This window comes from Accipiter gentilis, chromosome 1 (assembly GCF_929443795.1).
Source record: "Accipiter gentilis chromosome 1, bAccGen1.1, whole genome shotgun sequence".
In the NCBI taxonomy this organism is placed as follows: domain Eukaryota; kingdom Metazoa; phylum Chordata; class Aves; order Accipitriformes; family Accipitridae; genus Astur; species Astur gentilis.
Genome location: NC_064880.1, coordinates 14475750 through 14493614, shown reverse-complemented (window position 1 = coordinate 14493614; position 17865 = coordinate 14475750). Strand labels below are relative to the sequence as shown.

Below are 17865 nucleotides of genomic sequence, written 5' to 3'. Positions count from 1 at the left end.
GCTGGGCTTGTTTGTAAGAGATGATGGAAGAAGGTGAATGGAAGTGCAAAGCCATCTTGAGCTGGTGCATAGGCAAACAGGACAGTAGAGAGCTGCCCTAGGAGACAGCCATGCAGTGGCCTGACTTCCAGCATGCTGAGTTTTTGGGTGTAATTTCAAGCCCTTTTCCAAACTGTGATGTACAAAGCTTGACACTTGTTTTATTGGAGTTCCTGCTTAAGTTTTTTGTTTGTTTGTTTTTTTTAAAAAAAATGCTTCATATATCTGCTTGTATAAATGGCTACTGCTCCTTTCATTGATCTGAATGGGTTAAATTGTATACAAAAAATGGTTTAGCAATGAACTTTTATTTTATCAACCTATTAGATCAGAAATGCTCCTTGGATCTCTACAGAAGTTTCTTTGGAAGTTCATTAGCTGCTTTTGTCTGGCTTGTTCTCTGCTTAAAGTAATGTATTAAATATACTTTGCCTGTTAAAGGAAAATCTTAATTTACAAAAGTGCTTTTCAAAAGTGCTGTGTGGTTATATTTCCAAACATGAGCAAGCATAGGTAAACACTTGTATGTGACATGGTTTCAATGGCATCATTTTTGTGAAGTGCTTGTGAGAACTGCCACTTGGGAAGATTTGGTGACTAAATGAATTAGGACCTCATACAAATGCAATGCTTTGAGACTTTCTAGCCTTAGGAGAGGCTATTTCAAAAGCTGTATTTAGGATTTTGATTCATTGCTCTTGAACTTTAAACACTGCTGCAGTGGCAGATTTTTTTTTCCTCATTTGGCATGCTGTAAATAAATCAGTGGGCAGGGTTTTAATGTAGCCTTTCACTCAAATGCAAAACATAAATACTCAAGAATTAAAAGGGGTAATTATAAAGGGTTATTTATTAACAGCCTGTTGTTCTTCTGACTTGCTTGTGTTGACTTCCCTATGCTTGAGCTCAAAATAGTGACAGTGCCAAGGAGCAGAGCGTGTTTCCTTCCTTATCCCCTCTTCCACTGTGGATTTAACCAGGCATTGCTCTTTAGTTCAAGTATGATACTTTAATCTTCTGAACTAACATAGTAGAGAGGAATTAAAAACACTTACTTACCTGAGACCTGCATGCACTTGGCTCATGAAGGCATCTAATGTCATGGGTGACGTCTGTGCTGATACAAAGTCTCTGGGAGACAAGGGGGACAGGGAGAGGGCCTGCCTGGGCACAGCTGGAGCAGAAACCAGATAAAGCAGTTTGGGAATTATGCAGCCTTTTCTGCAGGGTCTGTTCTGAGCAGACCATGCTACTTCATTACGAAAAGCGCAAGAGGTCGTTGGTTTCGCTCTGAGGTTACCCCTCAATAGTGGGTGTGCTTGTACTCTAACTTTGATGTTAAGCATGTAGGAGAAAGTAGACAAAAAGAAACATTGTAAAGGAAACAGCCTTGTGGGGTATTTGCCACGTGAACAAGCAGATCCCTGTGTCTGATTCTGCTTTTGCAAGTAGATTCTCTCATTGAAGTGGAGCAGCATAAGGGTGTGCATTATTAACATCGTAAGGTGACATCTGCCCTGCTACTATGTGTGAAGATAACCTTTAAAAATTCTTGTACATAGGGTTACCTTTCTGTTTTCAGAGTATTTAAGCCAGAAGTTCAGTAAGTGTTTGAAGCCAAGGACGATGTCTTACTACATTAAAAGAAAACAGAAGGTTTTGAACTGTTAAATCTGACAGGATCTTTGATGGCTTGCAAATCCTTTTAGTAAATCAGGAAAAATGTGAAGCAAGTGTTCAGGCAGGTGCTTATCTGCATGCAGCAGGCAGCTCTGCCGAAGTCAATAATGCAAAGTGATTATTTTTGCAATGCAACAGTGTCAAGTTTTTCAAATATGAAATACTTGCTTCATCTGTTCCATTCCACTTCCCTTTCTCAATATCCTAGATTTAAATCCAGGCTAGCCTCAAACTCATTACAATAAGTGTTGCCCTCTAGTAGTAATTTAGCATTACTTTTTATGGAGGCATGCAAGGGTATAAAATGAATCCAGCAAATCATAAAACTTGAATAGGTGGAAACATCAGAAATGATTCTAAGAATTTCATATATAAGTTATTCAGTAATAATAATAATCCTTTTATGCTTTTTGGTGTCTAGAATGGCTGTGAAAATATACAGCATTCTGCAAACTCACAGACACTACAGAGGTTTTTGCTGGGTTTTTTTTTTGTGGTGGTTTGGTTGGGTTTTTTTGATAGAACTTTGTCAGAGTCAGCCTGAATGAGTCAAGTGTCCCAAAGCCTTAAAACCAGGGTTTGGCAAATGAGAATCTGGTAGCAATTTAGGTAAACTTCAAAAGTGGGTGTTTATGGAATGGGAAAATAATTTGATGTAACTCATTTCTGTTTTGAGTTGCAACGTTTACTTGTGTAAGGTATGGCTCATTGCTGCTTGTACTGGAGCAGAAGCTGTTTTGTCTGGAGAGACAATCTGAAGTGTCCTAGTGGGGAGGCTCTGGGAGACTGGGGGCTTCAGCGCTGTTAAATGTAAAGAGAAGGTGAGCTCTTCAGGATTTCGGAATCAATGTGACTGAGTTGCTCTTTTTTTTTTTCTTTTTAGCCATACTGGTAAGCAGTTGAACAGTTGTGGACAGTTTGCAACCCTGTGAGTGCTGTTTTGGCGTTCAGGCAGGATTTAGAAATGGACAGGCCCCAGTATGCTAGTATGAGTTCTTCATAGTGCTTTAGGATGTTTTTTAACACTCGGTATTGTTATTCTGCATCACATTCTCCAGCTACAGTCTGCTGTCACATGGTGTAGATGAAAGTTGACCCTTAAAAAGTTAATTTATTCCTGCTTCTTCAAGTGGAAGAAAGCAAATTACCATGCTTTAGTAAGGTCCCATTATCAAAGGTTGTGGGAAACACACAGTGAGTTAAAACTGGATGCAAGAAATTCTTCACCACCCCCAAGACATTCAGTCTGCTGCCCTGAAGGACAATACAGCCTTTGAGGGCAGCAGTGGACAGGGCTCCTGACCTTCAGGGGTTGGAGCATCTGCTGGGGCAGAGCGGCTGGCTGGAGACAGGGGCATTCTTAGCCATCCCTGGTTGCACACCCTGCATCAGTAGTCAGTCCTCGGGCTGCATCCATGCCAGGGGCAGCATACGTAGGAGTACCAGAGCGGAGCAGACCCCTGTGCTGTGCTGCATACCCTTTCATGCCTGAATGCAGGAGAGTGAAGTAGAAGCTGATACCTTCGTGCCTGTTCCTAATCTTCACACCACTGAAATCCTTCTTTAATTGGCGACTTTGGCTTATTTTTTCTCTAGCACCACTTCACTGTACAAATAGTTTATCCCCAGGATTCCTTAATACAGTTTTCCATAGTACCATGTTTTGCTAACCTCTGCTATGCCCAGTTTCTGTGACAGTAGTTGCAGTTGAACAGCAGAACTTAAAGGGTAAAATTATGACTTTCATCCATTATTTGAAATAGTCCATTTTCTCACACTTACCAAGGAATTGACAGTATGGTCGTTTGGGATTGGGGATGACTGCTCAGCACTGTAGTCTTAAAATGTATGGATAACTGTAATTCTTAGGTGTCTTGGGTATGCCCTTTTTTGCGGTTTATGTGTCTGGGCTGCCACTAAAGATGATGAGTACATTTGAAAGAATTGCTGTCTTTGCCACACCTGATGATTTCAGAAGCTCCATTAGGAGAAGATACTGAAACTGAAAACACTGTCAATATCAGCTTTGCCGGGCAGGTTCATGTTATTAAAAGCAGATAAACTGAGTAGGCTGTTTGTACAAGATCAAAGGAAAATTGGTTTGTGAGAGGCTGTTGTCCAGATAATGCTGACACTGTATCTTTTTCATTAGGACATAACTGGATAGCATTCTTAAGGGATATGGATTTCTGTGGTCCACCACTCTCAGCAGAGGGCCTGGAACAGGAAGCCAACTGAAATACACTCATTTATTGAAGTTCTTTGTCGTGGATAGGAAGTTTTTACTTTGAGGCTTTATTGTGAAAGGTATATTTTGGCCATGAAATGATTAATGTGCAGTGTTTGTCCCACTGCTGGAAATCGGGCAGTGTGGTTTTCATGGGTAGGCAGTCAAGTGCTAGTAGGCTGTAAGGGCAGGAGGTGCAATGCTGATCTTACTTAATTGTCTTGTAGGTGTGAGCTCCAGTACCGAGACTTCAGTGGGATTTTGCAGTAGGGTAGCTTAGTTATGCTGCTACTAAAGAAAATAGTCTTTCCTCTAGGTAGAAAAGCTTAGCCTCAAAGTTGGTGGTAGGTGATGCTTTTAAGTCTCTTTCTGTGATATGTGGATCTTGTGCATTTTCTTACTCTCTGAAGGTTGTAACTGAGGATGTGGACTCTTAGGTTCAGTGCTAGTGGAACACTTTTGGAGATGCCCACCCCAAAATAAGCTGTGTTTGATGGCACCATTTGGACACAGATTCCCCTAAAGCTTCCTGTTTGCAGGAATTGCAAACACTCTCTATTCAGCTGTGGTTAAATAGACACTTAAAGCCAGTAAAATTGAGACATATGCTTGTATAAGAATGATATTTTTTCTTTACTCCTTAATCTCTCTTCCTCTGATATTTTGACACAGTTTCAAATATGTCTGACACGGTTTTAATTTTTTTAGTTTTAAGAATGCATTGATGAAATAAGTTTTATACCCACCCTTTGAACTAAGCAGTGCAGTCAGTTGCTGGCATATACTAAGGTATTATTGCTCTCCTTGAGCAGAGAAGCAACAGGAATAAGGCTCCTATACATACAGAAATATCTGAACTTGTATTTGGATATACACTATTTGGGTTTTGGTGACTTCTAAATATCAAGCATCCATGAAATAGGAAAGCTTTTTCAATATTTTGATTTAAATTAGTAAAACATCACCCTTAATCTAGATTTGATTTCCAGTAATTTCACAGATTAATAGAAAAGTAAAGTATGAGAACATGTTCAAAACACCTGAAATGCATGCCTAACTGACTGTGCTTTTCCTTTGCAGGATGTTGTCTGGGGGTTAAACTCTTTATTTACTGTAAGTAAATGAATATTTTGCATATCCACTTTCCTTTTTCCTGCCTTGTTTGGTTTCAGCATCACCTAATGTGAACCCTGTCTGTTGATTCTTAAACTTAAGGTCATTATTTTCTTTGGCTTCAGTGGGTGTTTTATAAAATCAATTTGTGCTTTTGTTTGTGTAACTGCGAGACTCATACAGATGGTCTGAAATGCCAGCTTTTTCCTACATTGTTTTTACTTTTAATTACAAATCTATTATGGGATATTTTGCTAACCAGTTACTTGGGATCTTCCACACAGTATGAAATTCCTTCTGCTGGTCGGCAGGAAATAGAAATTCATGTTGCTCTCAGAAGGAATTGTGTTGGTGTTACGTTTTTAAAAAATTATGTTTAGGAATTAATAACTGCCCTGCAGTCTGATTCCTGTTTTGAACACTTATATTCCTGTTCAAGGACCTCGGTACCCACCCGCACAATTTGCATAAGCCCTGACTTGTCACAGAAATGATATAATTTTGTTCAGGGATTCCATTTTCCCCCTTTTCCTTAGATTGACAGGAGCAAAAAACCTGTGCCTCATAATTACAGGAGCAACTTGAAAATGGAGGAGAGGGCAGGAAGCTGCAAGAGGCAGGCAGGATGCAACAGCTGCTTTTGCCCTAAAAGCAGAGAGAGGTTAAGTCTTTACTGTACAAAAGCTACCTTTTTAGGGAGCCCAGGATTGCGGTCCCCTTCCACAGCTATTGCTGCTGGGTAGGAAGGTCAGGAGAAAGCAAAGAAAGGCACTGACTTGGTCACCATGTTTGTCACAGACTCTGGAGAGAACTACCCCAGCCACTCCAGGGTATATGGAGGAGGCTGTGAAAAGCTTTGGGTGAGGAGCACTGCTGTGGGCTTTGCTAGCCCCAGCCTGTTTTCAGAGAGAGGAATTCCTTCCACCACTACCTGCAGGAGAAGGGGCAAAGCAGTGACTGTGCTCCCAGCACTGTCACCAGGATCATGGAGTGTTTTTAAAACCTCTAGCGTAGACCAAGGCAGTGGCTGGCTACAATCTCCTAAGCTTTCCAAAGGCTTGATTTGTTTCGACAACTTCTTTTGGTTAATTCATTTAGAAGATTGGAGAGCATTTGCCTTTTCAACAGAGTGATTGCATTTTGCTGTTAGTCTCCCACTGCATGCTAAGTAACTGGAAGAAAGTGAAATCTACTGGAGGTACAAAGGAGTGCCTTCGGACGCAGAACTGCATGTAAAAATAATCCGTTGTGCAAACAGCTGCAGAGAGTGATGGTCACGCATTGGAGACTACAGGGATTTGTCATGGCTGGTAGGAGCCATGCTTCCCAGCTTGCCTCTTGGATTTCCCTCACACCCAGCTTCTTACAAATAATTGGTCTTTGAAAAGCTGGCACTGGATCATACTGGCCTTGCAGATTCTTTTGAGGTTTTCTTGAAGGAAGTGAGTGAAATTGAGGTGGATTGGTGTCCTGGTTTGAATGAAATGGGAAGTTTGCTGCTTGAAAACGAGTTGGAGAGTGACGTGAGCCTTTCACACTTGTGAAACGATGGTGCTTCACTGCTGTCACAGGCTAACCTTAAACTGGGGAAAATGATCTGGGCTGCAAGCAGAATAGGGGGTTTTGTGATTCAGTGTTATTTTTTATGATAATTCCTCTTTTATCAGCATCTTGATTTCCTTTGGTTTTAACCCTAGACACTTTCTCCTTCGGAAGTTAATATTTATTGAGATTAAACTGACAGACCTGAGATTGATTTTGATTATTTCTGCTCGCTGGCCCCACATGCCCTTAGCTCTTGGGGTCTTTGCGCTTCCTTTCCTCTTGGCCCTGTTTTCCCCATTGCACTAAAACTTTCCTGTCCGTCAGGCTCCAGGTTATGTAGTTTCTTCACAGAGGGAATTAAATTGCTTTGCTATGGAGATGGTATTAAGGAAGCTCTTCCTGCTTTATCACCAGGCTGTGTTTGCAGGTTTGGTTTTTTTAAAGCGTTTACTTTAACCTTGAATAAAAATCAACAGGAATTGTGCGTTCTGAAGCTTTCAATGTTCCTTCAAAATTTTATTTAAAACTGTTTTAAAATAGAAATGCATCACTGCCAGAGAGAAGTGTCATGGGGCTGTGTGTGGCATGCTACCAGATAGGGACAAATACCCTGCTGCTGTTGTCCTTTGACTTGAGATTTGGTTTATCTACCTTTGGCAGGGATACCTACCAAGATATTGAGAAAATGGCACTACACTTGCTGGTCTTGTTCGCTTTGGTTCATTATCTTGTTCATTAGGGCTTTGGATTCCTTGACGATGCAGTCACTGGGAACCTTATAATGTTCTGTGTTTATTTTCCAGGATCTTTTGAATTTTGACGATCCTTTGAACATTGAGGCTGCAGAGCATCATTTGCGTGACAAGGTGAGTCAGTGGTTTATTTAAAGCATGTTGTTCCTAAACAAATACACATACTGTACTCAGTCAGCCCTTTTAAAGTGTTTGAGGTGGTAGTCAGGCAGTTAAGTGGCTCATTGTATCAGCAGCCAGTTATTCTAACAAAATGTGCTTTATCTGGGAAAGTAAACTCAACACAGTAGTGTTATTCACCATATGCTAGAATTGTTGACCATAATGTAGTCATATCCCCAAAATAGATGATCTTTGCCTTCTTGTTTCTGAGATTTTCCCTGAAGTTGTACACATTCTGTGCAGCAAATGGTAGTGAATTGGTTTGGTGCAGTTATGTAAGTAGCCTTTACCTTAAGAGACCTACAAAAAGATCTCATTCTTCTCTTGTCTCTTTCAAAATGCAACTTTTTTTCTTCACAACTCTTCCATCTTGCATGCTTTTATTAAGCCAGGAGAAATCTGGGCATGTTTGAAAGACAGGAGTGGAAATTTTACTTTCTTTTTACGGATTCTGTTTGTTCTGAGTGTATTATGGACTGGGCAAAGCAAAACATGGTATTGATTAGTGGCCTGATGAACATCTGTGAGATTTACCTCTCAACTGAAATTCAGCATGGAGGTAGAGGTGAACAAAGTACTAACTTTTCCATTGTATGGATCTCTGAAGATTTGTCACATTACATTATATGGATGCATACCTCAAGCATATAAAAGTTACACTTGGCATGTTCAAGATACCTTGTTTTAATTAAACTCTTCTGATACTTTTGTTGAAGTTAACCTTAAAGATTGAAGAAAGTTTCCAGGTAAATGTTGATTTGAAGAGTTCATTGAAAATGCAAAGTCAGGCAGTGCACCTAATTTAACTCATTTTTTCAAGAGGAAACATCGGGATTGCAAGATCATCTTTCTAGCTAATGAGATCTTGTAGCTATTCTGCTATTTGTCAGTGTCTGCAGGGCTGGGGTGAAACTGTAAGCCTAAGGTGAGAAAAATTTGGTAGACACCTACTCTCAAAGAGGTTTTTTAAATGGTTATATCATTTTGGCAAGGAGTGCCAGGAAGCCTTCCAAGCCACTGAAAGTAGTCACAGAGGGGATGCAGCCAGAGAAACAAAACCAGTATAGTGATGGTAGCAGGCTGACTCATTTTCTTTGTTTGCATTGTTAGACTGAATTATTCTCTAATACCTTGCCAGGGAAATTTGTAGCTCTTTGGGAATGGTGAGGCTACACACCTATCGCTGAGTGTCAGATTTGGCACTTGATTTCTTCTAACTGTCAAAGGAAAAGCAGTTTGTCTGGTGTCTGGGTAGGTGTGAGGAGAGATGCTCCCGTAGTACTAGTACAGTCTTGTGTCAGATGTGCTGAGGCTGTGATAGGCAAGCCTTACCAGTGCTTCAAGTAAATTGTTAGATCTCAGACCAGCCAGCCAGTAATGTCCTCTTCCCAAAGAGTGATGAAATGCTGAGAAACCACTATCCTGCATCTCTCAACCTCATTCAGAAATCGGAAATCTTGGGAATCCGCAGAAATTAAGAATGTCATGTGCTTTTAAAAACACACCTCCCTTAAAAAACAGAGAAGTGAGCACTCAAAATACATACTGCTACACTAATAGCAGGGAAGTTTGGTGGGGTTTTTTTGGGTATTGGTTTTGTTTGGGTTTTTTTGGTTTCTTTTGTTTTTTCCAGATAACAGCAGCTGTGGAAGACGTGAAAGGGAAATTGAGTGGGTTTTTTGACAATCTTCTAAATTCAAAATATTTTTGGAACAAGCATTTTTTATTTAGTAAACTCTTAAGTATTCTCCTCACAGGCATCTGTAAAATTATATTCTGCCATGTTAACTTTTTTGGAGGTTATATGAATTTAGTTTAGGTATTTAATTGATAGTGACAGCACCAGATAGTGCTCAATTTTCCATAGTATGTCTTACAGCAGCATCAAGACAAAACCAATGATGCCTGTCTGGAGAGAATAAATTATGCAAGGGAGGGAAATGTCTGCTTTTATAACTAGCCTCAAAGGATGCAATTGCAGTGTGAGTTAGTTTTTGTCTCTATTGGGAGTAGGTCTCATGTAGGGTATAAGCACTTTGTTGTGAAGTCAAACTGCTGTGGTCCTGTCCTTTCCTGTCTCAAGAAAATACTTGCAGTGCATGATATGATTAATATGGGAATGCTAATGAATTTTCCTTGAGACATTTTTACATGTGTAATACAATTATACAAATAGTATATATGTAATATATATATGCCCACATGCACAATCTATATACTAACAGATGTGCAAATATATCTATACACAAATAGTTTTGTACACAAACATCTGTGTCTAACATGCTGTGAGAGAATGCCTCTGGTCATTTGACAGCATGAGAGGATATGGCTTGTAACAGGCAAAACAAAGGTATCTCGAGCTGTCTTCTATGGTTCTCCTGGAGGAGATGACTCAGTATTTCACTGATGTAATTTCAGATTTGAAATCCTGGAATCTCTTTGCTAACATTCCAGGCTAAGTATGGCTGCTGGAGAGGTTAACTGCTAACTTGACACCTGCCTCTTGTTATTGAAAATGGGAGGCTGGAGTTCATTCAGTTCCATAGGCTGGTATTAAGTCATCAAAAATGACTGCCGCCTTGCAGATGGTGGAAGAAGTCATATCATAGATATCAAAAATCCTTATTATTGATTCTTGGAAAGCAGTTTTGCTGGGAATGTTTGTGTTACAGGCCAGGCTAGAAGGGACAGTTATGATCTCTTCCTGCATAAGGGACCTCTTCATTTTTGCATTAAATCTATGGCTTATACCTGAGCACATAGTTGTAGTTTTTGGGAAAGCAGCCTTGTTCTAAGATGTAAAAATAATAGAAAATTCAGAGCTCAAGTTGTTCAATTAATTGCTTTAAAAAACTGTGTCTTACCTGAGATCTGAGTTAGTGCAGCTTCAGCTTCCAGCCCTCATGAGCCTCCTTCAGCTTGAGGAAGGCACTGTCAGTTACTAAACTTCTTCCCTTCTAGCTTCCTTCAGCCAGTGATCACTTTTACATGAATTTTTTTAGAGTACATATGATTGTTTATGCAGCTTTAGTAATTCTACAAGTCTTCCTCACACACTTTGCGAGATGTCAGTAACTTTTTGGAAGGTGGTACAACAAATTTGGGCAGAATCATCAACATCCATTTTCACAAATGCTAGACAAAGAGATTATATCAATATTCAGACTTGCTAGCCCTCTACTTATGTATCCAAAAAGTACCTTATCAGCTACAGAAGTGATCTAGAGACCTATGTTGTAATTGGTTATTTAATCAAAAGACCTTTTCAGTGACAGAGGATGCTGTCTGCCTCTTTGTGTGACTTATAATTAATTTTGCAGAGATAGGATCCCTGTATTTGTCTGCATTAAATGGCACTGTTCAAGTGATTTCCTCGTCATTGTGATCAATTTTGTAAGGCTTCAGTTTTGCCAATTGTGAGTTTATCTTATGATTGTCATCAAGTGATGTTGGATGCTCCAAAGCTTAGTTACGCACATGGTAATGTTTTTCCATATATGCAGTCAGATGTCCCCCCTTTCAGCTTAGGAGCTCAATCTCGTGTTCTCTTGTTGTGCACCTCTGAGAAGGCTCTCTCCTCTCAGTAACCTCCTCGTCAGTATTGGCGGGCTGCTTTTAGATCCCCCCCCAAAGCCTTCTCCTCCTCACCAGCAAGCCCTGTTCCCTCAGCTTCTCCTCGCCCCGTGGCCTTCCCAGCAGTGCTGTCCCCAGCCTGGCATCTGGGACTGTCCCTGTGCAGGGGCTGAGTGTGTCCCCACTGGCAGGGCTTTGCATTTGGCCTTGCTAGGCCTCCTGAGGTTGCTGTTGGCCTTTCTTCCAGCCCATGCAGGTCCCTCTGGAGGGTGGATTTGCCTTCCAGCATGTTGACTACATCCTCTTTAGTGACTGTATTTCTGTAGATCTGGCACCAGTTTCCACATGAAGCCAGTTCTTAAACTGAAACCTTCTTGCAAGGTTGTTGACTGTGGCTTTCAGCATTTAATAAAGCATTCAGATAAAATTGTAGTTTCCCTTCAGTCTTTTTTCCCCCCACACTCTTCTGCCTTCGTCTAACTCATAGTTGTTTCCAGCTTAGGGAAAGTTTGCTTTGTTCATTTTTGTAGTGTTACTTTTTGGAACATTCCTGGTGCCCACGTTGCACTGCAGTTAAGTCACAATCACTAGAAGATACGCAACCATCCTCTATTGGTTTAGAGCTCAATAAATGAGAATAAAAAGATGATTGATGTCTCTGTAAACGAAGCAAGATGTTTCCCAACATTCAGTCTTCTCACACTCATACAATCTCATCAGTTTGGTAGTATGAGTTTTCTTGTTGAACTTAAAGGACTGCTTACTAGTTAATTAGCTGGGACTGCTTTGGATTTAGCAGAGAATTCAGCCTGTCAGTAATTATGTGGATGACCAGAGCCATTAATTGTCAGTTGAATTGATTCCATGGATTCCTAGGCAATGAGCAAGTGTTTAAGTTTTAATGACTATTCACTTAAAAATGATGTGCTAGAAATTGTAGGATTTGCTGTTTTGTACAGTGAACAAATAAAACTATCGATTTGCTTTCTGTGGCAGCCAGCTAGGCTGAATACTGAAAGAATAGGGATATAATTTGGTAATAAAAAACTGAATCAGTTTAGTAGTTCAGGACTTGTGTATTCCTTGGGCAGAAGTGCTATGGGTGCTGTGTCTGCTATTTGTTAGCTGAAATCTAGAAAATACTTCCCATACGTACATCTGTCATGGTTGTTTTGAGATACTATCTCAGGACACTGCAATTTGCTGGGTTCCTTAAAAGCCCTTACGTTTCCTAGCAGTGTTTGTCTTTGCCAAAAAAAAAAAAAAAAAAAAAAAAAAAACCAAAAACATTTCAAAGCTGTATGAGCAGTAGACATCAGGAGAAATGTTTTTCAAAATATCCCTTAGCTTTCTTCCTCACCTAGGCCTGCCATATCAAGAATGCTAATGCTGTGTCCTATTTTAATTGTATTTGCCTGTTGTATTTGGTGCAGTTTAAAAGGCTAAAGCAATTTTTGTCATCCCACAGATTAGCAAACACTCATTTACTTGTTCATCCATGCAGTCTTGAGTTGCTTTAGTATGAGAAGATGAGTAACGTCACCCTGTGTGATTTTTTTTTTTTCCTGGATGTCTTTCCATCTTCTCAGTGAAACTCACCTGTCAGTATTCAGTGCATGGAAATGCTTCCTGCTATGTTGTTGTGAAAGACTAAGATGGATAGCACTCTGGGAGGGATTTTTCCCCTTTGTGAAAATCTAGCATGTTGTCTTTAATGGGACTTTTACCAGCAGCTCTGAAGTGCCAAAGCTGAGAAATCTAATTAGAATAAATGGGCGTTTGCCATGGATTCATCCTAAACACAAACTTTTTACTTAATTCAGTGAGCCCTGATTTTATTTGCATCTACCTTGGAAAGCAGTAACTTACACGTCCAGTTACAGAGCTCAGGAATGCACTGAACAGTAGGAGTGTCACCTCTCCTTGCTGCCTCCAGGTAACTGGTGATTGTGTCAAAAGATCATTAATGCTATGCTTTTGTGGCCTTCTCTTTGCTTGCCCCAGCTACAGGAATGAGAGCTTTTGTCAGGCTCAGCATCATCATTGCTGGAAACACCCAGTTGCTCCTGGATGTGGAGAGGTCAGCATTCCAACAGGCCACTCCAGGTGCCAACCATCCAGATCTGTACCTGCGTTGTTGTATTTCTCAGTTGTCTGGTTTTAAAGAACATGCAGCACAGCAACCCTGTGTAAAAAGGGTTCTTGGTCTTGCCTTTTTTTCCCCTAGCTGTCGTCTGCTGCTGTCAGCAAAGGGAGTTTTTCCTGCTTTTTCCATGGCTAGATCAGTAGCAAAGCTTGTAGCTGTTGTTTTGATACTTCAATTATTTTGCATAGGAGTGTGTGTGTGTGAGTTTGGTTCTGGCCCGGGTTTTAGAAAGCATGGGTTTTAACTATAGCTGCCAAATTTTAGCAGCTCTTGCTGTCGCTGACTAGATTTCTAGTCCATCTGTCTTCAGGTAGCTGTGTACACTGTTATGATGTTGTTTATAGACATTGTGGTTTTATTCTGAGGGAGGGGGATTGTAGATTTGTAAGAATATTCAGGGGAAAGTTTAGGAGAGTTGGAATTTGTATGTAACATACTGCAGTAAAACATGACTCTGGACAATTCGTGATGTGCTTATGGCTGTAGTCTTTGTAGTTTGTAGTTCTTATGGTCTTTAGTTTTTAATAGATCATCCTTACAGTTGCGCCTTCTAGTCCTGCTCAAATCATGTCATCCTGATTTCTCACCACAGTAATACTAGCACACTAGCAAAAATCCTACAGAAGATATTAAGGACAGTATTGCTAGCCTCGTTTCACCTGGGATAATGCTGTATTTTCATGAACTGCACCCTCAGATAAATCACACAGTCAGTGGTGGCACCAGTGATGTGTGAGGCCAGAAGCTTTTGGGGAAGAGGGATTTTGGGGCAGACTTTTGCTTGTGTCGCTTGCATGATGCTGTGACAGCTATTGAATCTTTTTTTCTTTTTTTTGAGACTTCTCTTGCTAGTAAAGAAGATAAGGTTTTTATTTCAGGATTGTTTCTGTGCAGATGGATTTATAATGTTCATGGTGTTATGGAGTCTGAAGCTGCCTCTTAAGGTTTTCTCTTAGGATTTTAATTGCCCTACATAGCCTCAGTTCCTTAGGAAACAAGGCTTAAAAAAAAAATAAAAATCTCTTAATTGCTTGCAGTCTTTGGAGGTTGTTCTAATGAGTCTTCTGGGATGAATGTTTTCCTTGAATTACTTGAGGACTGTCTTGTCTTGCCAAGTGAGAGCACTAATCTAATTCCATTAGAAATTCCATTGAAGAGCTTTTATAGCCTTTCATAATTGTATGCAGGTTTTTTGACTCCTTAAATAGCAAGCAGTTTAGGGTTTTTGTAGAATAATCTTAAATTCCCAAACCTTTGGGAAAGAACCAGCAGCACCTCACAAAATGCTGGTGCCTGGGATGGATTCTGGAGAGGACATTAATGTATCTTCTGAAAACAGGTAAGTCATTGAAAGTTGTCAGCAAGAGGTCTGCCTGTAAGTAACAATTGTTAAGTAAGAAACAAATAAACATATGTCTGTAGAAAATCTTTAGGCATCCCTTTGGAAATACAGTAAGTTGAACTTCCCCCAAATAGTGCCTCTCCGTCAAAAACTGTCGTTGCCCAGTGTAGCTCTTTAGTTCTGGAGCCACCAAGAACCAGCAACAACTTGAAATTGTGAACTACTTTTTCACCGAGAGTGATTTCATCCTTGCTGGGGTTTTTTTTTTGCTTGTGGGTGGTTGTTTTTTGGTTTGGTGGTTTTTTGGTTGGTTTTTTTTACATCCAAAACTACAAAGTTGCTTGTCAAGCATGTTCTCAGAGTGGGAAGGGGTTACCGTTCTTCCGTATCACCTCGGGTTTTATCAAACACTGTAAACCAATCTGCCACGCAGACCAGGAGCCCTGTGCTTTCCTTTCTGAGCTACCCTGTGGGGTGCTAAATACAGAAGCTGGCAGATTTGGGATCTTTCATCTGTGCTGAAGTTGAGTAATTTTGTCCATGAACTGATTATGCCTTCAGACAGTTAAAAAGTCCCAGAGCTCACTGCCTGTGTATCATTTCAGATCTGATCCTTCTAAAGACTCCTCCAAAATAATGTCATGGTCAGCTGTACTTTTATCTTCCTGGCTTTTTATTTCTGTGCTTATACATAATAAGGGCATAATTACATTTAGATTTTAAGTCTACCTTGAAAATCCATTTTTCTGTGTAGCTGAAGAAATGCATTTGAAACTAAATAGTGTCTGCAAATTTGGATTCTTCTTCATCTCTTGTCATTGATCACCTTGAAGTTAGGGGTTTTTTTCTATTAATGTAATTTCATCTATCAGAAGATTAGTCTGTTTGAAATGTTATTTGATGCATCTGAATGAAAAGTGCGATATAAATGCTAAAATGTCGCAAGTGTGTTGTATCCTCTAAGCAGACAGTAGCTCAAAATAAAATTAAAACTTGAAGGTTTGGGAAAACTGTATTATCTGTATTTCTTCCTCAGGCTTTCTATTTTAAAGAATTCATTTAACTGATCTTACAGTAACTACTCTTGTTTCTCTGTCATACCTGCTCTTTTTTTGTTACCTTTTTTTATATCAAAGGTGTTTGAGTATACATTTGAGTACTTAGCTTGCTTAGTTCCTGCAGTGATTCTTCCTGTTCAGAAGAGATCAAGTCTTTTCCCTTGTCACTTATCCAGAACCATCCCAAGTTTCATAGAAAGAGCAGTTGGCAGTGGCTGCCAGCCAGTGCAGGCTGCTTTAGATAGGCATCTTCAATGCAGGTCAAGACCTTTGCTTATTGATACAACTGAGTAATGTGAACTATTGCCCTTCACTTGAGACACTAGCTAACATCTGTGTTGGAAATGAATGAAGCATCTGCAGAAGGATTCTAATAAATAACTTTTTCCTTACCTCCAAACTGCTTAGACTCTGCTTTTTTGGTTTTTGTCTTTGGCTTTATGTAAAACTCAAGGACAGAGTGGCTTAGTTCTTTGAGACTTAGGCTGCAGAGCCCAAGAGCAGAGGTACTGTGACCACTGTAGGGAATGCATCATTTAGTGCATTAACTTTTCTTGCTTGAAGCATTTGGGTTTGTTCACCTCTTTGTAAATGGAGACTGAATGACCTGCAAGAACATTTCTTCCAACTTTGAGTTAATTGCGTTTGTGTGGCTGGAAGCAAAACCTTTCCTGTGGGTGTTCTTCACTGGATTTTCTGCTTGCCAGATTTAGCAGTTAAATATCTTGAAGTAAATCTGTCTGAGAATTAGAAATATTACCCACTGATCTATAGTGGCTGCTGGCAAATTTGGGTGCAAAACAATTTGTTTGGATAGTACTCACCAAAATTGTCCAAGATTCTGGAAAAGACATTTCAATATAAAACATTTATACTACATAAAATATAATAACTAAAATTTCATGGTCCATAGATGCTGCATCTTGTCACTGTACATTTCAGAGGAGACATTTTGTGGTAAAAGGCACTAGAAATAGCTTTAAACAAGCATTTTATTTTCCAGATAATTATTTATTATGTGAAATAGTGGTATGCCTTTGGTGGGTAGTGTTCCGTGAGGAAACTGAAAGCAGCTGAAATGGTTTATTTTGCAAAGTAGTCAAAAGCATATGGGTAGGTCAAAAGTCCAGTTCTGTATTACCCAAGTTTATATCCTGTTTTTACCTGAATGCTCGTTTCTTTATTGGATTGTGTCTGGGCAATGCACTTCAAAGGTTTTTAATGGCAAGCTGTTTTTTCTAATGCCTTCCCCAAGGAATTTTTTAAAAATAATGCTAATTTAATTTATTAATGCATTATTTTTAGCCCAGTTCTCTTTGTCAAACTCATCATCCTTGCTAGCAGTTGCCCATCACAGCCATATTTTGTTAAACTTTTCCAGTTTCCCAAACATATCCCTAGGGAATTTTGTATGCAAATGGTGCTAATGATACTTGAAGAATTCTGATCTTTACTATTTTCATTTTTTAAGCTCAGATGCCTGAAGTTTAGTGACAGCTCAAGACAGCTGGAAAATTAACCTTAGAACAGAGAAATTATTTTGAAAACATCTACTTGAAGTTCATTTCAGGTGGTCTTAAAGAAAAGTATCATTATTAACGTGTTCGAGCTGGTGCTAGAGGAGCAACCATGCATGGGTTCAGTTGTGCTAAATGCTTGTAAGTGAGCAATTTCTCAGCTGCACCCTGCCTGTTTAACTGCAGGGGGACGTAGTGGGGAGAAGTGATGGAGCATGCAAAAGTGACTTGTGTTGTCACATTACACAGTCCAGAGGGCCTGTTTCTTGAATGCAGTGTGCTGAAATCTGACTGGGTTTTCGTCGCACTGCTTCCCTGAGGCTTCAAGTCACAGGGAGGAGAAGAAATGCTCCTCTGAGTCAAAGCTTCCCCAGAGCTAGCAGTACTCTTCCCCCACTGAAGCAACTGGAAGAGTTGCCATGGGGAAGCAGTAGGTCTAACTAGACATCACGACTTTTTCTGTTTGATGTGGGAGGCTCAGTCCTTTCTACCAGATATTACTGAAGAGCCTTCTCACTAAGTTATCTTTTATACTTCATCGTAATAACCTTGACAGTTCTGTTGGGTGGAAATGCTTTTGATTGAAGTGGAAATTTTTGAGTTTGCAGCTTGGCTAAAGAGGCAGTCATGTTTCTTGGTAGCTCCTCTATTCTGTGTTGCGCTTGCTGCTTTGTCACTAAGTAGCATTTCCTGTGTACATGGTCCTTGTGA

General features: G+C 40.0%; 1 protein-coding gene across 3 annotated transcripts in view; it reads left to right on the top strand.

Annotated features, from left to right (window-relative positions):
• Positions 1 to 17865, top strand: part of UBE2F (ubiquitin conjugating enzyme E2 F (putative)) — an 84310-nt gene that overhangs the window by 45976 nt on the left and 20469 nt on the right. For all 3 annotated transcript variants that reach the window (XM_049802233.1, XM_049802223.1, XM_049802215.1), the window contains 2 exons: positions 5027 to 5059; positions 7408 to 7470. In XM_049802233.1, coding sequence (XP_049658190.1) covers positions 5027 to 5059; positions 7408 to 7470 — 96 coding nt within the window. The remainder of the gene's footprint in view (positions 1 to 5026; positions 5060 to 7407; positions 7471 to 17865) is intronic.